The sequence below is a fragment of the Hipposideros armiger genome, unplaced genomic scaffold (genome assembly GCF_001890085.2).
Source record: "Hipposideros armiger isolate ML-2016 unplaced genomic scaffold, ASM189008v1 scaffold_488, whole genome shotgun sequence".
Classification (NCBI taxonomy): domain Eukaryota; kingdom Metazoa; phylum Chordata; class Mammalia; order Chiroptera; family Hipposideridae; genus Hipposideros; species Hipposideros armiger.
In genome coordinates, this window is record NW_017731838.1 from 621,470 (window position 1) to 645,583 (window position 24,114).

At 36.5% G+C, this 24,114-nt stretch overlaps 1 protein-coding gene across 1 annotated transcript in view; it reads right to left on the reverse strand.

Annotated features, from left to right (window-relative positions):
• PDLIM3 (PDZ and LIM domain 3) overlaps positions 1-23,500 on the reverse strand; it is a 29,313-nt gene extending 5,813 nt beyond the window's left edge. The window contains exons 1-5 of the mRNA XM_019667180.1: positions 23,223-23,500; positions 15,401-15,552; positions 13,986-14,070; positions 5,946-6,013; positions 659-922 (exon numbers count right to left, since the gene is read on the reverse strand). Coding sequence (XP_019522725.1) covers positions 659-922; positions 5,946-6,013; positions 13,986-14,070; positions 15,401-15,552; positions 23,223-23,315 — 662 coding nt within the window. The 5' untranslated portion in view covers positions 23,316-23,500. The remainder of the gene's footprint in view (positions 1-658; positions 923-5,945; positions 6,014-13,985; positions 14,071-15,400; positions 15,553-23,222) is intronic.
• Between the last annotated feature and the right edge of the window lie 614 nt (positions 23,501-24,114).

Here is a 24,114-nt window from a genome sequence, read left to right on the forward strand (position 1 = left end):
ATTTATAAAAAGTGGTTCTGTAGTATTGAAAAAAATAAAAAGATTTTATATTATAATAAATATTTTAATTGAAAAAAATTGGTGGCAAAAGTACTTTAAATAAATATTCATAATAAAGAAGAAGTCAAAATAGAGACCACTGGAAATTAAATATCTGTAGTAATAACTTGAGATATTCACTTTTAAACCCTTATTCATGGCAGAAACTTTAAATGGAAAAATAAAGTAATTACCTCTCCACAACATGCTATTAGAAGAGAGAAGTGTCATCTCTTTTAAAACTCCTCTGGACCCCCCAATTTTTGACCCCCAAAGGAGAAGCATAGAGTGTACTAATTATTAATTACTTTTGAGAAGTATTGTATCAGACATTTGTAAAGTACATTGTAGCTTTTCAAAACACATATACATTTGGTCCTTCCATGATTTCAGTTTATTGCAATCGGTTGTATAAAGCTCTACTTAGTTAATTCTTCAAATCACCTTTATCATTAGGCCTAGATATTTGTAGTAAAGCCTTAGTATTTTTTTCTTTAGCTTTTCACATAGCTTTCTTTCAATCAAGACAATGTTAAAAAAAAACAAACAAACACCAGTAATGTTGACATTGCCTATGTGTTTAGTTAATATGCCCATGGTTCAAAAAGATTCATATTACCTCATTGGGGGTGCTTCCCCTAGAGCTGTTGAAACCTGACCCTGAAGTGTTTCCAAAATATTGTCATCTGAGTACAACTGCATAGGTGTATTAAACTGAGCATGTACAATCTTCACACCAGGAAGTTCCATTTCCAAAGGAATGTTAGGGGCCATCTTAGCAGCAACTTTCAAGTCACCTGGGCAAATAGTACTAACAGTACTGACAGAAGAAGGGGTGCTACGTCCACTGCTACCGTCAATACCGGACGGAGTACTGCATCCACTGTGTTAATGACCACGTTACACAGAGATGACACAGGAACCAGCAAAACCAGACAAGAGAACACAGAGAACAAGTATAGAGAAGTTAAGAGGAATTGAAGACCAAAAGTAAGAGGTGAATTAAATAAAATTAAAACGAAATGTTTGTTTCTGGCTATGATGTATTTTTAAAAAGGGAAAAACGTTTAAAAATTCATGACTGAAAAAAGTTTAACAAAATTAAAAGGTACAGGTGATGTTGCATTTTTTGGGCTCTGTTCTACTAGGCCAGGTGTAAGTTGATGATGACACATGAACAAGTTGTATAAAAAGCAGAAATGATGCTACTCTATTCACTTTGTAAAAATAGGCCAAATAATTTTAAACAAATCATTTTAACAAAGTCACAGACAAATAATACAGGGAAATTACATTAGATGGGCATGCCTTTACATTTCTGAGGCACAATATTTAAAATTAAAATATTTATGAATGATCCTTCACAAATAGTAACTGAATATGCCGCATGAAGATTCAATCACATATTTAGGCCAAACGTTTCAAAATAAATATATTTCAGAAATGCAGTTGAGCTTTAATTGAATCGTAATTGGCAACTTGTAGGTTATGTGATAAAGATTATGTTTTAAGGCGATTTTGTAAACATTTTACTGTTTTAACTCTTTCTAGTTTCATTCTTTAATTTTGTGGAGAATCCACTTTAAAAAATGGTTCAGTGATTCAATTTAGGCTCTAGAACAGCCAACAAATGCTTGTCACCTTGAAATGAATGATTAGAGAGCAAATAAGATGATCTTGGTCTCTTTGGATGCTACCTAGGGCTAAGATATATTTCTTTTCTATATAGCTATTTCATGTAAAATTTTGAAATCACACATATTTTCATGCATATTTATCATTTTACAGACAAATTGAGGGGACTTCTTATTAAAACATCAGAGAGGCCAGTCATGCAATATTAGAGCAACTAGGGAGAGCTCATATTCTTTCTGAAGCTAGATAGGAGGCTGGTCCGAACTGACATGCCGAGGACTAAAAAGTCATTTTTCTACGTGCATTTAAGTGCAGCATGAGAAATGCATTTAATGAGAAAATGAAATACGCTGAGATTCTTTTTCAAAGCACAGTCATGTAAGACAAAGCCACAAGAAATGTTAGTATTAATGTAAACTTCTGTCATGCCTGCAGGTTAGTGTTGCTGTAAACTCAAGTCAGAGAAAAAAACTATATGGTGTGTTCATATCAAAGTTCGTGTTCTCTCAGGACTCAAGTATGGCTCATATCTGCATTTAATCTCTAGGGTTACTAATGCCAACCTCAGCCCCATACGGAAAGCACAGGTCAAAAGGATTTGGGGCATTGATTTTGTTGACTTCATCAATGTTGCAACCTGATGAGTCTGGACAACTCATGTTACTAAATGAATAAAATTTTTTTTTTTGTCTTGTGTTATCCAATTTAATCACCTGCGCAGCATAAATTAGGCAGGTAAATATAGACTTGTTCCTTCACTCCCCTGGCTGTTGAGAACCTGTTTGAAACAGTCTTTGAACATCAGGTGGCTTATTCACCATGTTCACAGGCTCAGCACCACATTGGCTCCTGAGATTGACTTCAGTTGGTAAAAGAATAGAAGTAAAATTTCAGCTGTAGCAGTTAGTCGGGATAATAACTGATCTGATCTAAGTATAATAAAGTTTATTAAATTGTAACTTAGGGATTTTGGAGATTTAGGCTGAGAATAGTGAACCTTTTCAACAAGCATTTGTAACTCCTACTCTGACCTTACTGTGTGTAGGAATAGTGCCAGAGAGTGGACAGAGAAACTAGGATCAATTCGGAACTTAGAGACACGCCTTATTTTACAGTTGTAATTAGTAACCTTTTCTGTTAGTGTTTTTGTACACATGCATGTTTGTGTATATATCTTTATTTAAGCAAAGATTGTGCCTGTATTCCCTTGTTTCTTTATAATTCTATTGAGGGGACCCAAGCCTATTGAATAGATAGGAAGTAAACTATAAGCAACAAGAGTACTTAATAATTTTAATACATTTCTGGGACAATTTGAAAGATCTCTTGAACCGATGCTTTAAATCAAATAATTTTCATAGACTCCAGTCACTGTAACTATCATCATGGGTCACCATGATCTATTCCTGTGACTTGGAAAGGTAGGTGCTAATGACATTTTTTGACATTGACTTAGTGACTTGGCAAGACCACCTGTAAGGTTGATGACACACTAATTACTTCGCTCCTGGTTAGATCATTAGAGACAGAAGTTAATTTCCCTGGTGTGTGTACAGACTTTTAGGGACATGGTTCTGGAAGCAACTTGGCCAAAACCACTCACAGGATTGTATTTTATCATTTGGTACTATAAAAATGCCATGTTCATATTTTTAATGATAGCTTAGGCTTTAAAATTTTACATGTTTGCGTATAAAAATACTGGCCTTTTAGTATGCTTGATTTATAATGAAATGTTTAAAAGAACCATAACTAGTAGTAAAGACCCTAGAGAGGTTAACATATTAACAAGTTAGCATCTCCAACTTACTTCTAATTAAAAAGTTGGTCATTAATAGTGAAGCTATAGCGCGGTAGGTAGCCACTCAAAATTCCACCTTGATGAAGAATCATTCGATGAGAACAAAAAATTCAGAAGCTAGAGCAGGTAGTGAGGGGGCACAGAAAGAAAGGGAAGATAGTAGAGGCATTTTTACAATTCTTTAAGATTTGGGTCCTGGTACCTGTTTTTAAGCAACTCTCTCATTCCTCTTTCTCCTCTCCCCTCTTCTAAATTCAGCTATATTGAAAAGCACCTTGCAATGGCAAATAATGAGTAGCTCGTTGTTATCACCAGATTTGAATTAAAGTAAAAATATAACAAAAAAGGCATTACATACCTGAATGTCTCTGACTTGCCCTGGGCTTTTATAAAATTAAATGTTATTGGTCTTTAGCAAAGGCAAGATATGTGTTATTCTAATGTATCTTTTTATTCAAGCCTCCTTGAGTCCTATAGTTAGTGAACTTAAGTTATGCTAACTTCAAAAGAATGCAAGTGTATTAGGTAACTGTGCTTCTTTAGGAAGATATATATACACAGAAGGTGCCTCCCCAAAATATATACACAAAAAAACTGTTTTAAAATTGCAATACTCAATATATACTGATAACAAAAGATGAATACAAGTCACGTTTGACTTCTGCAACTACAAGAGGTGCTCAAAGTGGTTACCATCAGCATAATTTTAATACAGTTTTTTCCTTTCTTAAAATGTGTGTACATTTTTGGCACCCTCTGTGTGTGTGTGTGTGTGTGTGTGTGTGTGTGTGTATGTATTCAAAAGTAACATAGCTTTTTAACTTTTATTCTCATGTTGTTCTGTTATTGGGAGTGAAGTTGGGAAGCTATTGAATATAGAGAAATAGGGAAAAGGTGCAGAGGAAAACGGATTAGGATCAAGGGAACAAAGAGAAGTAAAAATGGATTGTGCCAAGTTGCAAGTGTGAGGGAGGGATAATAGCTACTGGTTCTTCTTGCTACTCAGGAAATATTATTAGGTACTCTTCGAATTTTGTTCCTTTATCTAACAAACATTTATTGAGTATTTACTCTGTTCCAGCTGCATGTAGGTGTGGGAGATACAGTGATTGCTTCCATTCTAGTGAGGGAAGATGTATTTTGTAGTAATTACTTTTTTGGCATCTTTCTCCTACTCTTTCACTCCATTGCTTCTTTCTGAGTCTGGTATCACAAAATTGTCTGGCTTATTTTGAGGTAATCCTCTGGTCCCAACTCTAGCTTATGGAAAGGTCTACACGTGGACATCATATGTCATGTGATGACTGACCGTCCACATAGCAGGCATCATAAACTCAGATGTCTCCAGAGCCCAGCAGGGCCACACACCTATGAAAATGGGCCAGGTATCATACACTGAGGAGTGATGCGCATTTATTTGGACAAGCTAGGGAGTAGAAGCTCCATTTTAAAGGTACTTACTTAAGTTCATTTTTGTTAAATACCCGGAAAGTTAAATAAAACATTGTCTGTGAATGAATCCACCTATGGCCCCTGGTTTGAAACACCTAATGTGGATCATTTTTCAATGTTCCTAACCTATTAGGATCAAGGAGCCTAACGAGCAAATTCCTTTCTCTGGACTGACTGATATCTCTAAGGTCAGAGGAATGGGTTTGAGGCTTCCTGAAGTCACTATTTCCTGATGTGGCACTACAGGGCATTAATTTCTTCCCTCGTAGGTTGGAGTTCAATTTCTAGAGAAGGTATTTGAAAAGGATCATCTGAAGATAATCTGTTTCTCTGATTGACAGACAGCAGTGAAGAGCGTGCTCATTGTTATTCCAGTGTGCACACAGTTATTCGCGAGGGTAACTAATCTATCTCTTTATTACTCAATTTCCCCTAAGTGGAAAAGTTCCTTTTCAAGTGGCCTCTCTTTCTTTGCAAGTATCCAGAATGCAAGTTAATTTTTATGTAACAGTTAGAATGAGTGGGATTACCTAGTGGGCTCTGACGGTGTAGTGAGAAGTTAGTGCTGAGTTGGGATGATGACTGTCTGTTTGACCTATAAAGCTACACCAGTGTTCCCACACTTGCCCCACTGGCTTCCTTACTCCCAAATGGGGGAGGGGAGGGTGGATTCCATTTTTGTTCCTGCTGGCTCGGCCTTCTTGACCCGGGATAGGATACATCTGCCTCCCTCAAAGGTCACTGTGTTCTGGATGGGATCCTCAGGGGTATTAGTTATAAATATACGTGATGACTGCATAACATTTCAAGCTCTACAATCTTGTCAATGTTTACTCTTGAAAATTGAGTTTAGTTGGCTCTTTTCTCTGCTAAGTGAGTTTTGTTTCTTTTGCTTTTGAGATAAGCTTCAAAATGAGAAAAGTCACTCCAAACACCTAAAAGTTACTTTTCTTGATGATTAGTAAGGATTTATTAAAGAAACATGCATTCCAAACTTCACAATCTCCAAGCTTATGACCTGCTTCGGCCTGGGATTATGAAAGGTTTGGGCCGAATATTGTGCTTGTGTTCAAAGTAGTTCACATCCTGTAAAAACAAAGGGTTAAAACATCCCTCAGTGGAAGACCAATATATATTTTTAGATAAAATTAATAAACAAATTAATAATTGTACAGACCAGATTATTTACCACCAGATATTGACAAGACTAAGAAGGGTGAAGATGGAACCAGAGCGATTTCTTCGTTTTAACCACCTATTCACTAAATGTTCAGAAACTGGCCACTTGGACTCCAGAACATTAGAACCATGTTCTAGATGCTTGTCTTTAAAGTACAAATCTGATCATGCCTTCAGGAAAGTAAAAATAAAACAGCAAGAGCTGGACTTTTGAAAGGAAAAGAAACCGTGTTGTTACTGTTAAGAGCATGGTGGCCAGAGACCGAGTCCGATACTTACTTTTGAGGCGAACTAGGAATGAGACCCCGCAGCTGTCCATGAAGTGCATCTTGTATATTGCTAGTTGAATAGAGCCCAATGGGTGAGTTATAGGAAGCGCTCACTACCTGTCTTTTGTCATCAATGTTTGCTGCTGCAACAAAAGGCTGGGCCCTTCTGTTGTGCCCGGTACCAATGGGTTTGAACTCCTGTACAATGGCAGACAAAATACACAGAGCCACAGAATGCACAACAAAGCCATTAATGAGCAAACCAACAGCATTTCTATTGTTAGTCAAGGCTTCTTTACTCACTATGAGATTAATGGCAAGGTTAAAAGAGGAGTTAGATATAAACCTTTCTATGCTTTCCGGGAAATTTACATGTGTTACGTTCATCCACCCAGTGGTAAGGGGCAAAGGAATTGATCTCATTTAAAATATTACAAAATAATCCAAACACTGTATCTTTTGTCTGCCCCTACTGACTTCTATATCTATCACTTAAAAAAAAAATTCTCATATGGCTCATTTAAACACACAAAAATTTTGTGTCAGAAGTGAGATTTGGGGCTTAGAAAAATTATTCTACTTAACATTTTCTCATGTAAAATTTACACATGCTTTCTCTTCTGTTAATATTTTAATAAAATTTTCCCCATTTTTAGGAAATGGAGGAATAAAACAGTCAAAAAGGGAGTGAGCATTTATGAATAACTATACTGAATCATTTTAACTAATTCAAGTAAATGTTCTGTTTTTATTTTTTCCTTAATACAACAAAAAACAAAATTCTGAATTTGGATTAAGTTATAACCTTAACTGAAGAAAAAATACTAAGAATTGAAAGACTTTTTCCTTATGAAAGCAGGAATAACGTTTATAACTGCCTCCCCCCCCACCCCCTTTTACTGTGATGATTTTATGTTGTGTGTTTAAAGAACTCTTTGCATTTACTTTAGTCCCAGAAAGACTAAGGTCACTAATGCAGAGATAGCTCATGTATATGAGTCACAAAAGGATTTTCATTTTACTGCTGGGGAAAAGGCCCAAATATCAGAGTCCCAAATTCTGAGCTTGAAATATGCCTGAACGATCTGAAACTCTGTATTATGACTTTTTAATGTCGGAACCACATTTTCCAATTTTCATATAGATTTATAATTTCATAAAGTTATAATTTCTTCTTCTTCTAAGCAACAGAAGAAAACCGAACTAGAATGCTGAAATACACATGAGCTAATTCTCTTTCCAAATCTTTTCATTTGGCAGACTTAGTAAGACAAATCTTTACAACAATATTTTCACTCACACATTCACATGAACTTCATTTACTTCTGTGAATGTGTCACCAGTGTTTCACACAGATTTCAAGTAGTACAAACATGATTGTTTGCAATGTTACTGGAAAGAGACTGTTTTTATTAAAAAGTAAAAATATCTTGTAGTGTTCTTTTTTTATGTCATTGCTTCTTTCTTGTCATTACAGACAAGTAAGTTGTGAAATGGTGCTTTTTTTGTTAGAAAAGAAACGATCTCCCGTTTTTAGGGGTGGAACCAGAGTTTTGCATGGAGATCCTCGTGCTGGAGAACACCAGCGACTTCCTGAGGGACCTAAGCAGCATAATGCTTTTTTTTGGGTTCTTCTGAACAGTCACCACACATACCTCCGATGTCCCCATATAGACTATTGGCAAAGCCAACTTGATAAAAAAAAAAAAGTTATGATAAGGCAAATGGGGCGCAGTGTCAAATGACTGACTCCAGTAGCCCCAAATCTCATGATACCTGAAAACCTGTGACATGGTCAAGAGCAGTTTTTTTCTCATCAGCTTTGGGCAGCATATTTTAATAGCCTCCTCAGCTTGACAAGAAGGTCTGAGTTGAACATATTAGCTTATGGGACTATTGATTGAATTGACTGCTAGCTTCTGATTCCTTTTTCTTTTTTTCCTTCAGAATAATGGCTCACTGCCTAGGAGTTGGTTGGGTGACAATAGAGTTGCTGCTATTAGATAGCTGAATGGCTGAAACAACCAAATATGGCTTTAGAAAAATGCTGAATCCCAGAACATGTGAAAATGTATGGAGTCAAATGTTTATATAGTGGTACAATCTGATTGTTTTGGCTAATTGAATAATGAATTTGGATTGGCTGTGTTTTATGATTAACCATTATGATTAAACATTATTGTGTCATGAAATTATGAATTGGAAATAATTGTAAGTAATGAGAATGGCCATGATTCAAGCTTTGTTACCCTTTTTGATATGAAAGAAGACAGAAGGCTAATTGTCTAAATGCCTAATTTAGTTTTGGTGAATTATAAATCTCTCAGGCTTATTAAAAGAGTGAATCAGGCAGGACTGAAGGACTCAAACAATATGAAACTTAACTTTTATTTTTTTAAAAAACAATATGATATGCCTTACAGACTTTGGTAAATAGAACCGAAACTACAAAAACTAGTTAACATAATGTGATGGTTTATGGAAAAAAAAAAACCTCTAATGGTACTTCTAAATAGCAGCAGATAAGTTAATCAGCTCCAAACTTTTTTCTTTGTCATTTTCAGTTTTGGTTATATATTGCAAAAGTCACAAATGTGTAATTTGTTAAGGGAAAAATATCCCTCTATTTTCTACTCAGATCCTGAAAGGAAGTGTTTCTAATATAGGCTTCAAACATTCGTATTTAGGCTTTGCAAAGCATTAGTTTATGGACTCTAAGTCATTCCAAAATAGCACAATGAAATGTATATGCCAAAGGTAAACGAAAAATTTAAGTATGGCAGTGAGAGGCAGCATTCTGTCCAAGTCTTACATCACTGTTGATGGTTAAACAGAATCGAAAGACAAAGCCAATTAGACGTTTGCTATTCCACTTTCATTTCTTTTCATTTATAGGGGAAAATAATTAGTCATGGAAAATACCAATAAAAACTTTATATGGCAGTTAATATAGTCCAGCTCTTGTGTTTATTCTACCCAGACAAAAGCATCCAGATGATTCTTATCTCTTAGGAATTCAGTAAGTAATCTTTGTAATTAATTAAATTTTTAAATATTATTTTCAAATGTTAGGAGCTTATATTAAGGAATTATATTTTGAATTCATAAAATGCTAGAGTTGCCATAGTAAAAGCCAAGAAACTTGACAGAGATCCGATGATATCGGGGAACGCAGCTCTTGACAATCTCCCGAGTCTTGGAATGACCTCAGCAAGGAAAGCATTCAAAGACAATTCACCTTTTAGTTTCTCACTTGGAGACATTGTCAAAAGTGAAGACTGAGCCTGACACTGAAGCAATTGCCAACTCCAATAGGAACATGTTTGATAATATACATATACAGAGGGTGCCAAAAAAAGTGTATACAATTTTAAGAAAGGAAAAAAAAGATTAAAACTGTAATATTCAATATATACCGATAACAAAAGATGAATACAAGTCACATTTGACTTCCGCAATTACAAGAGGTGCTCAAAGTGGTTACCATCAGCGTCCAGACACTTCTGATTACGGCGAAGCACTGCTTGAGCAACGGTAACTAAAGTGTACACTTGCATACATTTTTATGGCACCCCCGGTATATTTATTTATAAGAAAAGTGGTAGGGAAATAAGGAAAACACTATATTAAGTGATTGTATATTTGATCAAGCCACAATGACTAAATGATTATATTTTATCATGTTTGGAATTTATGAACAATCACTCCCCCTGCCTCATCCTCACCCTGCAAATTTAAAAAAGTCACCTTTATAATTATTTTTTCTGCAGTGATCTGTTCCAAGTGTTTTCCATGTCTCATCGGGGAAGAGTTTAGAGAAATGGGGATTATGAAAGTTTGCTTTGTGTAGGCTGTTGTCCAGTTATCAAATCTTGTAGAATAAAGTTATGAAAATATAAACAACTTCAACCCATACTCCACCTGACCATGCATATAGTGCATCTTTATTATCATATCTTCTATGCAAGGATGCAATCCTTTATATGGAAGTGGAAATAACTATCGTTTCCTTTAGAAAAGTACCAGTTTTAGTTTCTGAAAAGCATCTCTCCTGTCTTGTGATAGCTACATTATACTTTTGAGTTGTTCAATAACATTAAACAAAGATGAGGTAATGTTTTTTTTGAAAAAGTGAGCTTTGAAGGAAGACAAAGAACTGTAACATACCTTGAGCCTAGAGCAATGCTTTGTATAGAAAAATGCATATGTCTGCTCACAAGCCAGGTTCAGGATAGTAAGGAAGGTGTTTATTCAATGGCTGGGATTGATCTAAATGACAGCCTTTAGGGTTTTGAGTCTAAATTCATAAAAAGCAAATTTTAACTATTTCATATTTGCATGGCAACATGAACAAAATAGATGTTAAAATTTTGTATCAATTATTACTATAACTGTGTAAGAATAAGCCCTCAAAGCCTAAACTTATGCATAGGGGAAAGACTAGAAACAAATACACTAACACTTTATTATCTGTGGTTGGGATTGGATGGTAGGATATATAGTAATGGATTTTTTCCCCATCAAATATATATTACTTTTAAAATGAAAAAAAGCATTTTTTTCCAATGGTAAAGGTCACATAACTTACAATATAGTATGAGTTGTGTTGAGAAACAAGAACTGAAATGTTGTATTGCCCAATGGCATTTTACGATTCATCTACAATGGCATCTTAAGGCATGATATATTAATGGCATTTGTTTCTCATACTGATAAACCTTTGTTGTCCAGAGGGTTGCTTTATTTGCAGAGTTCTCATTTGATGGGAGTGGGGGTGGGGTGGAGGTGGGGGGCGAGACATCTCTTTCCATAAATTAAAAAATAAAAGAAGAATACAAACATATCCACAGTTTAGCTTTTCTCTAATTTCATTCTGCAAATTAAATTCATTGTTCGGTTTTATCACTGCATTTTCTTTCAGTTTATGCTATCGGACTTTTGGATAGCAGAGGTTGTGCTGAAATTTAGCTGTGTTGTGTAGGGAATGTCTGTCCTGAAATGCCAATTTCTATGAACTGATCACGCATAAATATGGCCTGAGGATATAAGAAGCAAGCATCCTTTGATCCACTAGGAAATGAACTGAAAAGGTTCTTATCTCTGAGCCCTTCAAACATGTCCTCTTGTAGAGGGTGCCAGTAAGAATTAGTCACGACTCAAACTAAAGGACTGTTAAAAGGCTCCATCTGACTGGCTTCTGTAGCCCTTAACCCAGTCCTTACCTTTTTTAAAAAAGAAAACCTACCTCATTCTCTATCTTTTCCCCATTTGAAGTATCGTAAAGATCCACATTGTCTGGCCCCAAATTGCAGGGCACATGGGCTAACACATGACTGACAAGAGGTCAGGGTATTTAAAATTAGGATTATGTTTTAAAATCTAATTCTTGGGATAACTATAGTCATAGTTGAATACTCATAATTTACAAAAGGGGCCTCTTGTAAAACTCAGGCAGTTGCCCTTAAACTCCAATTCTGGAGAGATGTTAATAAAACACAGGCTTCCATCTCTGCTAAGCTCACCCTGTGCTTAGTAAGTGCTTGCTGAGCCAGCCACCTCCATGCCAGAGGGGGCGGTGCTACATGATCAGGGATCACTGGGGCTTTGAAACTTTCCTCAAATCTGTCTAATTGGCCCTATATTTTGGCATCACACATTGATAAAATTGGGTTTAAAAAATTAGGTGAAATTTTGAAGGGAAAAATAATTTGCCAAAAGGTGCAGTACAATTTTGGATGTGTACTATATATGGAAAAAAAATTCAGAATTCTATTCAGTTTATCCTGATGATAATAAAAGAATGTGTGGTCAAAGAAATGCATCTATGCAAGCTTTCAATTTCCTTTTTTTTTTAAAGCACCATATGATCTCTTTTTCTCATGCGTTGCCTCTAAGTGATGAATTGATAAGGGCAGGAGGAAATGAGAGGGCTTGGGCATTACTGCAAAGGGCTATCTACAAGTGACAGCTGTACCTCAAGAACTCTGTTTTTTCTTCTTCCACCCTTTCCTTCTATCAAAGATAATATTGATTAGTGGTATTATTATTCACCAACCCACCAGCGAGGCCAGGGTAAGCCACCATCAGCATTCAAAACCCTTCCTACCACATTTATTACCCATCTCATCCATTGTATCTCTTACCTGCTTACTCTGAAGAGCAGAACCCTTATCTGACCTAAATAGTCCACTCACCTCGCACAATCACTTTTACTGTGCAACGGCTGGAGGTAGTGGCAGAACACCCTCTGAGGACTGGTTCCCAGAATGGGTTCTGGGCAATGTTAGAAAATGCAATTTTATCTTTTGACCCTCCCATTACTTTGATTCATTTGTCAGCTATTTATTGAGTATTTTAACTGAAAAAATAAAGTTTTAATCCAAAGTAATTTGGAATGACCCTGATAATAGTAATGAGGAAGGCCTTCCTTGTCTCTAGGAAGCCCTATCATATAGGCAGATTCCTAAGGCCAGAAGGCCTTCTCATGACAGCATGGTGGGGACAAGGATGGGGGAGGGGGGAGGAGGGAGGTACCCTACCAATCATTCAGTATCTCTATGAGTGATTCAACATGCCGAGTTCTTTTATTATATTATTTTACTTAAATGTTTGAGAAGCCCTATGAGATGCATGTATATATGTTACTCTACATGTATTTTACAAAGAAAATGGAGGCTTATAGAGACAAACGGAAAGCCTGAAGGACAAATTCCATATTGATGATACTGAAAGGGGAAACACTGCTGAAGCATAAATTACAAATATGTTTTCAGTTCATTTTTATTAGATCTATAGAAAAACTACACTTTGGGACTATATTCAGTTTAGTAGGAATACTTGTTTTAAAAGGGATATTTCATTCATATACCTATCTCTCTAAATTTGGGGAACTTCTAAGTAGAGGTTCTAAAACCTTTTTCTTAATTACATTTTCCATACAAAACAATTGAGGGTTGGTTTAATTTCAGATTGTTGGAGTGTTTGAGAGTAGACATAGTCAGATAGGCATCAGATTATTAATTTAGCTCAGTAGATAGAGTTGCCTCAAGGGAAAATTTTTTATCCTTATAAATTCAACTGCATGAGCGGAATATCACCACAATGCAAAACTTTTCATAGAGTAAAATTAATTATAGAATTCCATAACTGAGAATTTAAGAATGATGTAAAATAAGATCTGGGTGAAGATCTTGAAGAATTAAAGTTCACAATTAGTATTAGATTAGAGACACCTGTTTCAAATGGTAGATTCTATTTTTGTTTTGCTTTGTTTTGACATCTTAAACTTATGGGATTACCTCATGGTCATTTGGTAGAAGTCCATCATAAAAAGTGAAAAAAGTAAGTGGACTATGCATAGAGATAGTCAAATTTTTCCTGCTGAGAACATATTTGTCTTTTAACAAGATGTTTGCCTAGGCATCTTTCTCCTTTTTCTTAAGGCAAGAAGACATGGATGATATAAATTAATCTCAGAGAGTAAAGACAGACAACTGCTTCATCAGGTGGCTTATTCCAATTTTTTATACTTGCCACTTCTTCCTCTTGCAAGTTACCCACATCGTTTACACGGAAGTGTAATGTGAATATCATTTACTCTAAAATCATACCTGTGGTTCTGATTCTAAGTTGATTTTGAAAGGATGAGCCTTCCCATCTTCAGATACCTGTGGAGACCATAAGCGAGTTTCTGCCCTATAAATAAAATAAAGTTTGTAAACACCAAATTCTAATGGTTCTTCCAGTATTAGTATTTTTAAATTTCCTATTATGTTTGTAAAAATACTATCAACCCTTGATAATTTAAGCAAAAGCAATATTCCTTGCTCAATATTCTGTATTCTCTCATCTGATTAGTCTTAGGTTTCTAATGTACTTTTGGGAAAACTAGAATGGATCAAAATGGACTACTATGAACTGAATGTTTGCGTTCCCCTCAAATTCATCTGTTGAAACCCTAATCCCCACTGTGATGATATTTGGAAGTGGGGTCTTTGAGAGGTAATTAGGGTAAGATTAGGTCATAAGAATAGGGTTCTTATGTTGCCCTATTAATGCCCTTATAAAAAGAGGAAGAGAAATAAAATCTCTCTCTGTGCATGCACCTAAGAAGGCCATGTGAGGTCATAACCAGGAAGGAGATTTGCTGTTGGCATCAAGGAAATGTGCTTTGTCCAATCCTTCTTATGTATCTACTTGGGACGTGTGCTTCTAAGTGACTGCATGCTTGGCAGGAACACAGGTTATGCATATGGGGAAAGAGTCCATTTCATCCCATGAAATGGCAGGTCAACTGTGTGCCTTCTGTACCAGCAGGGAAAATTGTGAATGCATTAGCAACAGGATAAATATACACTAACAACCATTATAACAAAACATTATTTTCATGATTCAGTTTCATATCCGGGCTCTGATGGCAAAAGATCAGGTTCAATTTCCTAATACAGCTTTTGGTCAGAAATGTCTCATTATCTAACACACTCATGTGCACATGCACTCTCACACCTAGTGAGATTTTTCTGGGCTGAATTCTGTACGAAAGAGCCAATGGCATACCACTATTAGCAACCAATTTTTAGCATGACCACATTTTGCCAAGTCAAGAGATTCTTTTAAGAGAATCTTTAAATTCTATTCACCACCACATTTAGAACAGCAGCACAACTAGTTGCACTGTATAGTGTTCCTGTGGCTAGTACATGTAATGTTTCTATTTTCAGTCAATTAACTAGATAGTTGACTATGTATTAACTTAGTCTATACATTAGTTAAGAGGCTAAGTATTTTTTAGCCTCTTCCATTATTCTGACATTCCAGAGAATTCCTTTTAGAAATAGTTTGTTAACAACTACTAGACTGTCTGACTGAAGCAAAGAACAGACCAAAGTAGTTGATATATTAAAAGCAAGTCAAAATTCTAGGTTCTGTGACACCCTTCTCATTTGGAGGATTACATCACTTAAAGTTGTGGCTCAGGTTCTCCTGCCAAACAGATCACATTTTAACACCTTTAATTTAAGAGCACCTGTCAATTTTGAGACATAGCTGGTGTGCTGCTGCTTTAATCCTGTCCTGTGCATCAGCATGAGTCATAGACTCTGTACCGAAGCCATCAATAGCCAGGATGACATCTCCAGGACACAGGTTGGCAGCTGCCGCCTTGCTTCCTGGAGTAATCTGGAAGAAATCATGGCATCATTTAAAAACCAACATCCTGCAATATCTTGAGTTACATGCCTGACATTTGCATTTCAGCTTGGTAACATTTTTAAATGTTTTACTGGGCAGGGAATCATAAATCTAACTTAAAATAGCTGTTAATTGATAAATTGTATTAACTCTATTTTTCCATCATATTAGATAATTTTGTTTCTTACCACATTTCTTATGACATCTCATATTTACTTTCCATAACACCCTGTTTGAATCCTATTTTCTTTGCTTTAAACAAAATAATTGGGAATAGGACTTTACTAAATTTAGGGAGCTTTTTATATTTGAATTGAAAATGCTTTAGCATCCGTACAAGTTCTGATGTTTAAAATTCACATGAGGTGACACCTGGGATGCAGAAAGCTGGAAAGAGAATCCCTTGCGAATAAGAAGAAGCTTTATAATATTGTAAAATTCTAACTTTTCATGAACTCTTCAGATTGCTGAAGTTGCAGGGTGACCAACTAGCCTGGAATTTAAGAAAAAATAGATGCCTCCAAGGAAAGACGAAATGTAAGCATGGGCTCACCTGTATCAGAGCACGGAGGAAGATGGGCCTACCATACTAGCTGTTAAGAATTTAGCTAAAATTATGAACAAATTGCTAAAAGCCAAATGTGAGTTAGCATTGAGAGTCTAGAACCCCTGGGAACCGCAGACACAAGGGAAGTCTGTATCCACATGCAGCCTCTTCTCCATGAATGAAGGACAGATGAAACAAATACTAATAGAAAACAACAAACAAGATGCAAGATTTTAATTAAGCTCTATCAGTAATTATATTAAATGTCAATGATCTAAACACACCACACTTTTTAAAAACAGAGATTGTCAAATTAGGTAAAAAAACAAGATCCAGTTTTATACTCTACAGAAACCATGTTGATTTCTTTTTTGGGGTGGGGCAATGAAAGGAATACTTATAAAAGATATGGGAAGATATGGTTGTTAAATGTTTAAAAGGTAGCAAATTTGAAATTATTACCAGGTTGAGTATTCAAAGTCTATTATTCTCTTTATTGCTATACCTATTACCAATTTTTCTGGGTAAATCCCAACTACTTACCACGGCCCAGTAGTCTTCATGGGTCTTTTCCTACCTACTGTACTTCTCTACCATCATCTTCTACCCTTCCTGCTCCCACTCATCCACTGCGCTGGAGCTATTCTGATTTTATTTTTGTTCCTCAAATAGGCTAAGCTTATACCCTCTTGAGGGCTTTATATGCACTGTTATTTTTGCCTGAAATGCTTCCGCCAGTCTTCACCTAGTTCCTTCTCACCCTTTAGGTCTAGGCTTAAAAGTCACATTTTCAGAGAGACTTCCCTAAACATCTGAATTAGCTGCTCCTGCTCCGACCCCATTATTCCCCACCATTGCACCCTGTTCATTTCTTTAAGGAAGGCAATTTGTACTTTTATGTTTGTTTATTTACTTGTGTATTATCTGTCTTCCCAACTACACTGGAAGTTCTTGAAGATATGTATAATATTATGTATATTCCTAATGCTTCACAGTGTATATTCCAGTGTTTTGAATGAATGAATAATTCATTGAAAAATGAATGGAAAGGCTATTTAAATAAAAATTTATGAAACAAAAAGAGCTAGTCCCTACATGCTCGAAGATTATGGCTATTACTGTCAACAAATCATTGTTACATTTTCAAGTTCCCACTATTAAAATAGAATCATACATACGTAGAACTTGACTTAAACCTAAAACTGCTCCAGGAATAAACAAGATTGTCCCTAATGTTTTACTTGAGGATCAGTCATTAATTCAATATTTTTCTCTATTTGCTTAATCTAGTTATTGATTCTGTTTAACTTTGTGGCTCTAAGGGAGATTCAAGATTCATCTAGATAAATGAAATTCCTAAAATAGTAAATGCCCATGTGTCTTAGATCTTCAGTCTCATCACTAAAATGTTTATTGTATTCACTTTATTTCTGTGATCATCCTACTGTAATGATCACGATCATTTTCCATTAGCGATACTTGACAGAATCTGGGTGAAGACAACTGGGAATTATTGCATCTCAGCCTTCAGGAGGCATTTCATAGCTGTTTTCCATTTAGAAATTCTCCCCAACCCAGCACTGTTAAAAGAATAAAATTTCCATCCTCAATGTGACTTGTAGGGTTAAAAATAATCTTAAACTTTCAATTTTCTCTAGCTATAGTTTGTCAAAATTAGTACTATCAATTTTTTAACTTCTAAGACCAGAATGCTTTCCTTTGAGATAAAATATGAGAAAATGTGGCTCAGTGCATTTGCTTTTAAAACCTCACCCACATTTTCTAATATAATGAAATAGATTTAAGTTATATAATACTCCATCTTGATTTGGAAAAGGCTAATATTATTTTTTTTTAGCTCTGGTTAGAATGAGTGGAAGGTAGGGTTGTGTGTGTACGAGGTGTGATCAAACAATACAGTGAATGTTTAAATTTAAAAAAATTATTACAGTAAAAGACACATTGCCATTAATCCCCCTTAAAATACTTCCCCTTGCTTCGAACACACTTATCCCATTGTTCTTGGCCACTTTCTGAAGCAGTTCTGGAAGTCCTCTTTCATGAGTGTCTTTAGTTGTGCTGTCTCCATTTAGTTCTCCATTGCCTACAGATAAATTCCAGTGCCTCTCCTGTCATCTAAAGCCCTCCATCATCTAAGGTCTACATTTCCAGAGCCATATTCCACACCAGTTAAATCAGAATATCTGTAAGTAGTACCTGGGCACGGGTATTTTCCAAAGTTATCTGGGTGAGTCTAATATAAAGCCAGGGTTGAAAACTATTATGGTATTGTTGTTATTATTATTAGTATTGTATTATTACTGAGAACCATTATCTCAATTCTCAAGACAATCTTTTAAGATGAGAAAACTGATGCTCAGAAAGTATAAGAAACTTACTTAGGGTCACACATCCAGTGAAAATCTGAATTTCCCTCATGGGTTTGGCTAATTTAATAGCTCAAGCTCATCCACTATCCTACCATGCCACTCCTGCAGGTCATCTCTCCCCCTGACTCCTCCTATCTCTTTGGCCATACTCCCCCCCCCCCCCCATGGCATCCTGGACAAGTTGTAACATGGTGGTTTATGAACATGTCCCTTCTCTTCTGATATATGGGCTTCTAAAGGCATGGGAACCTATTAAGTTATAATTGTATTCCCCACAGGGCCTTCCACATACAATACATTCTGCTCTTAATAGATAATTGTGGGAGGTATGGATGTTATAAACATATGAACCAGCACTTCCATGCAGACACATCTTTGCTAGAACAAAATCAAACAAGTTTTTGTTTAGATCAACTTTCCTACCACAATTAAATTCTGGAAAAGGATTGCATTCAACTGTGAACATTTCTTTCCAAAAGTTCACATTTAAAATATAGTTTATATGAAAGTAATATATTTTTCTATGTTAAAGCCTGTGTAACGTAAGAATACACTAACTATGTTGGTACCCAGATCCGTATAACATTCTTGGTTACAGTGATCTGAAACCTGGGTGTGCTCTGAATGAAAGGAGGGTGGAGGGAAGGAGGAAGAGGAATTGAGTGGGAAGGGACATACTGGCATCAGATGTATACAATAACTCTCCATCATGTGCACAAAAGAAGCTTGTAGTTTATTCCAAATTGGACCATTTGTGAAAACAAACGATCTGTAAGTTGGCAATGACAGTAGATCCACTCCGCTTTCTGGGTGGTCCAAACACTTCAAAAAGAAAGACTCCTTAGAATTTTCTTGCCAGAAAAAGAAAAGCTGCTCACTTGGAGATGTGAACCTTAAGCTTTATTCTATGAAATACTCAGGCCAGTTATATATGGTGTTTGCAAATACTTCATACTCTCCCAAACTGAACTTTCACAACATAACCCATATTGTACAAAGTCTAAAACACCTATTGTCTAGAATTGCTTTCCTAAACATTGTTGGTATCACAACCAATGGCTCAATTTTTTTGTGAATGTCTGGTGTTTGATTTACCTTATTTCTGATGTCTTTCATGATACAAGGATTAACCTGGCTGGTTAACTGGATTGTAAACAGTTATGGGTGTAATTTCAGTGGTTGGGGAGAGTCACATTTGTAAACCCCTCCCCCAGCTCTGGTGGAGTGGAGGACCACCATCCAGGAGCATCACTAGAGTCTGGACTTGTAGAGTGTGAGGCAGGGAAGGAGGAGGGTAGCTTTTAGGAAGGCAAAAATTGATTTAATTGACTTGAGCAATACATCTCATTTATGGGACTTCTTGTGGCATTCAGTGCAGGCATTGGTATTTCAGTTCTTTGTGTACTTAGGAACTTATGTAAAATAGACAAATCAATTAACAATAAAACAATTCTCATTCATCTTATTGTGGAATATTTTTGAGGACAATCTGAACTTACTTATGATAGTTATGTTAAAAAGTGAACAATTTAGTCCATCATTTATATCGTGTCTGTAACATATATGATGTACAAGGCACTGTGCTTGGCACTGAGTAAGCACCCAAATTTGAAAGTTCTTGCATTGAGGAGCATATGATTTGTGGAATATAGATGTTCATCTGTGGTATAAGGTGTGATCTGAAGAGAGGTTGTAGGTCAGAAGCCATGGTAATCAAATGGATGAAATGTTTGTTGCTGGAAGAAGGCTAGGGGAGTGCTGTTTCCCTGGGTTTCCAGAGGACAGTGGGGTGGGGTGGAAAGAGCATTCTGGAGAAAAATGATAGAAGAGCAAATATATGTTAGAGAAATCCTAAGTAGTCCAGAGTAGTGGCACCGCTGCCTACCTATGAACTGAGAGGAGGAAAGGGAGAGAGAAGAGAGAGAGAGGGAGGAAATGAAGTTGGAACCTTGAGTTGGGGCAAAGGGGGAAAACCATGAATGTGTGTAAAGACCACTCGTATTCTCTATAAACTGGTGATGCCATTGAAGGGTGTTTGAGAATGGAAAAAATAGGAGCAAGTTTGCATTTCTCAAAGATGGCTGGGAAGAATATACAAGGTAAATTGGAGAGGGGCTACAAATAGCTAAGTGAGACATTATGAAATCTTGAAGAGGGACAGTGGTAGAAAAAAAGGAAAGTGGTAGATCTTAGAGATACAGAACGAATAGGACCAGGCGATGAATTGATGACACAAAACTCCTGTTTGGAAATATCTGTACAATAAGCAGAACTTTTCACATGCATGGGCTTCAGAGTGCAGACTGTGGAGGCAGGTAGACATGGCATCAAATTCTGGCCCACCACTTGTGATCATCAGCAGGTAAATGAAGCCCTCTCTCTCTCTCTTGCTTTGGTTTAAATATTTTTTTTTTTGTAAAATTAGTTTCAGGTGTACTAAACAACATACTGATTAGACATTTATATTCCTCACAAAGCATAGGGAATATACTCAATGGTTAATGAATCTCTTGAAGCCTAACTCTCCTCATCTGCAAAAAAGGATATCACTCTTTTTGGATTATTGTGAGATTTCAGTGAGTCAGTGCATAGAAAGGGCTTAAAAGAGTACATGGCAAACAGAAGAGTATAACCTTATTTACATATACAACCTTATTTACTACCTTTTCACATTGTATAAAATTATAAAAGCAATTGCATAATTCTACTACCTAGTCTACTACCTACACTGATAATTATTTTTGTGCAATATGTTTTAGTCTTTTTTCCAAATGGTTTTTAGTATTCTTATGGTTTCAGTGGAAATAGTCTCAATTAGGTGTTCACTAAGGCAAAAAAAAGTTCAAGTGAATATGCTTTTATTTCTTCAACATACATCTACCATGTGCATAATTTTGGGGATGCCTGGGATACAAAACAATTTGGTTTTACCTGCTCTCCTTGAGTTAAATTAATTGAAGAGAAAATGCATGGTCCAGTGAAATAATCATATATGATTGTACACTGTTACTGAACCAAGTGTCAAAATGAGTGATACAAATTAGTAATGAGTTAAAAATTCAAACAAGAATTGACTTTCTAAATACTAATTGTCATTATATCAAATACATTTACCAATAGCCCCTGTAGTCCAACTCCAAATGTAAGCATTGCTTTAAATAAACATTGTTTAAAATGTCAGCAATTCAAAATTTCAAACATAAGATGAATCATATTGACAGGTTATATAGTAATAGCAAGGTATTTCCTTTATAAATCACTTAAAGGATTTTCGTGACAAAATAATTCTTTAGGAGTTAATATAAATGTGATTTATCCTCTGTTAGGATTCAAAAGCGTATTTCATTTAATACAAACAAATGAAAACTATACTTCAGAAACTTTAAAAAATATTTCTTAGTAGAGATAATGGAAACTCTTTTCTTTGGTAAATCCATAAAAGGAATTGCTTGGCCAGATCACTGAACCATTTTCTGCTTAATTTACTTAGGAACATTTTTAGGGGTATATTAAGTTTTCATGTCTCATACAAAAACACATGTCAGCTGTGTTTATATGTTTTTGAAAAATGTAAAACAAAACTTGAAATGTTCCATGGTGTGCGTCTGTCTGTACAATACATGATTGGAGATATTTTAAAAAGACATTGGTTTCCAAGTCTCATAAATGTATAAATAGAACAGAATTTAAAAGGTATTGCTTTGATAAAAAATCTATGTGACTAAATCAGATTATAAAGTATACATTTATAATACTGTATAAGCAGTAAGGAAGAAAAGAAAAGAAAGCTTAAAAAGTATAATATTCATAAAGTTTATAGTTTTAAATTAGGTTTAATATGCTTTATGTGTGATAATTGAACTAATTTTCTATTAAGACAAATCCTTGTGTTAGAAAAAAATCAACTAGACCAACTAGAAATTTACTGACAGGACAGAAATACAGAAGTTTCCTTTTTTCCCCCTCCCAATTAGACAATACTCTAAAGAATGTTAAGTAAGGAAAGCTTGACTTTGATAGTACAGCATTATTTTTAGAGTTATTAGGCTGAGTGGTGACTTTCTATCAGGTAAACTAAACTAGTTGACCCGTTTTCTTTGTAGTTTGAGTTATAGGTGATGATTCCTCAGCCAAGTTCCCAGCTTTGGAAAACATTTATTCAAAATGCCTGGAAACCTAGGAGTACAGATTAGTAATGTTTTCCCTGTCTGGGCTGATACGAGTGGTTCCAAGTTGGCCGACCCAGGTTGTGCCCCGTGAACAGCGCCCTGCTGAAGTTTTCATCCAGACAAGAAAAGCACTTAGATGCATGTCTCACTCTAAGAAACAACAGTAGTGCCAGTACTTTGTCTCTCCTTCCCGGGTCCCGGTCTCTTTTGTTACTGAAATGAGACAGAAGTGGAGGCCAAGAGGGCATCCCGCCCTCGCAGCCTAGCTTTCTCTGAGCCCAGGAAAATTACGCTGTCAGTTCAACTCTCCTCGGAAAGTCCCTGGAGACCGAGAGGACGCAGAGACCATTGGAGCTGACTTGGTTAATTCTCTTAGCTGCTCTGCATCCTCCAAGCCTCAGTTTGTCAAGTTCCTGCGCCTCCTCAAACGGTGCGCTCCAAGCTGAGGACCTACCCAGCGCACACGGGCTCACTGGCCACTCTCTCCTCTCCAGGGGGACCAGCTGCACGCCGGAGTCCCCGACTTAGAGCAAAAGAATGGAAAACACCTACCCTGGTGATGATCAAAGGCTGGTTGAAGTCTATGCCCCCTGAGAGCCTGAACCCCCAGGGTGCAGGGCCAGGGAGGACCACGTTCTGGGGCATGGTGTGTCCCGGCGCGGCCTTCCTAGGGTGAGGGCACCTTGGCTCCCAGGGACTGGGGCGCAGCGAGGGGCGGCCCTGCCCACGGTGAGTGTCCCGGAGCCGGACAGTCCACTATACTCTCCGGGCAGTGTCCTCGCTCCTCTCTTGGACTGCGGCCGGAGAGCTTTATCCCCGCTCCCGAGTGACGTCACCGACCTACCCTCCTCCCTGCCTCCTCCCACCAAGGAGAGCTCCAACTTTGGAAGAAAGAAACGCGCCAGACCCAAGGGAATTTACAGACGCGCACTGGCTGGGTGCAGCCTCCAGACCTCTCCGGGCAGCGCTGGAAAAGGCTTCGGGTTACGACTTCCATCACTCTCTTAAAGTAACACCTGTCCTGTTTATCTTCTACTTGGAGCTCAGCAGTGCGCTTCATTTGAAGTTAAAAGCACTTAAACCACAGCTTCTAAGTTTTCAATTAAGATAAAACAAAAGCATCATCAATTTAATGAGTTATTCAGCAAATTTGAGTGCGATAATATTTACTTACTAGCTGTGTGACCTTGGTTAAATTACTGAACATCCTTAAGCATCAGTTTTCTAATCTGTAAAGTAGGGGTAATAATCGCATTTACCCCATAAGATTACTGTGAAAATGATTTCTCCGCACAGTGAGCTACCATTACAATGAGCTACCTCTGCACAGTGCCTGGCACAGCATTGTGCTCAATTAAGTACACACAGTCATATATATATTTATGGTGATACATAATATACTTAATACATATACAAATACAGTCAAAATTTATTTTTTAAAACC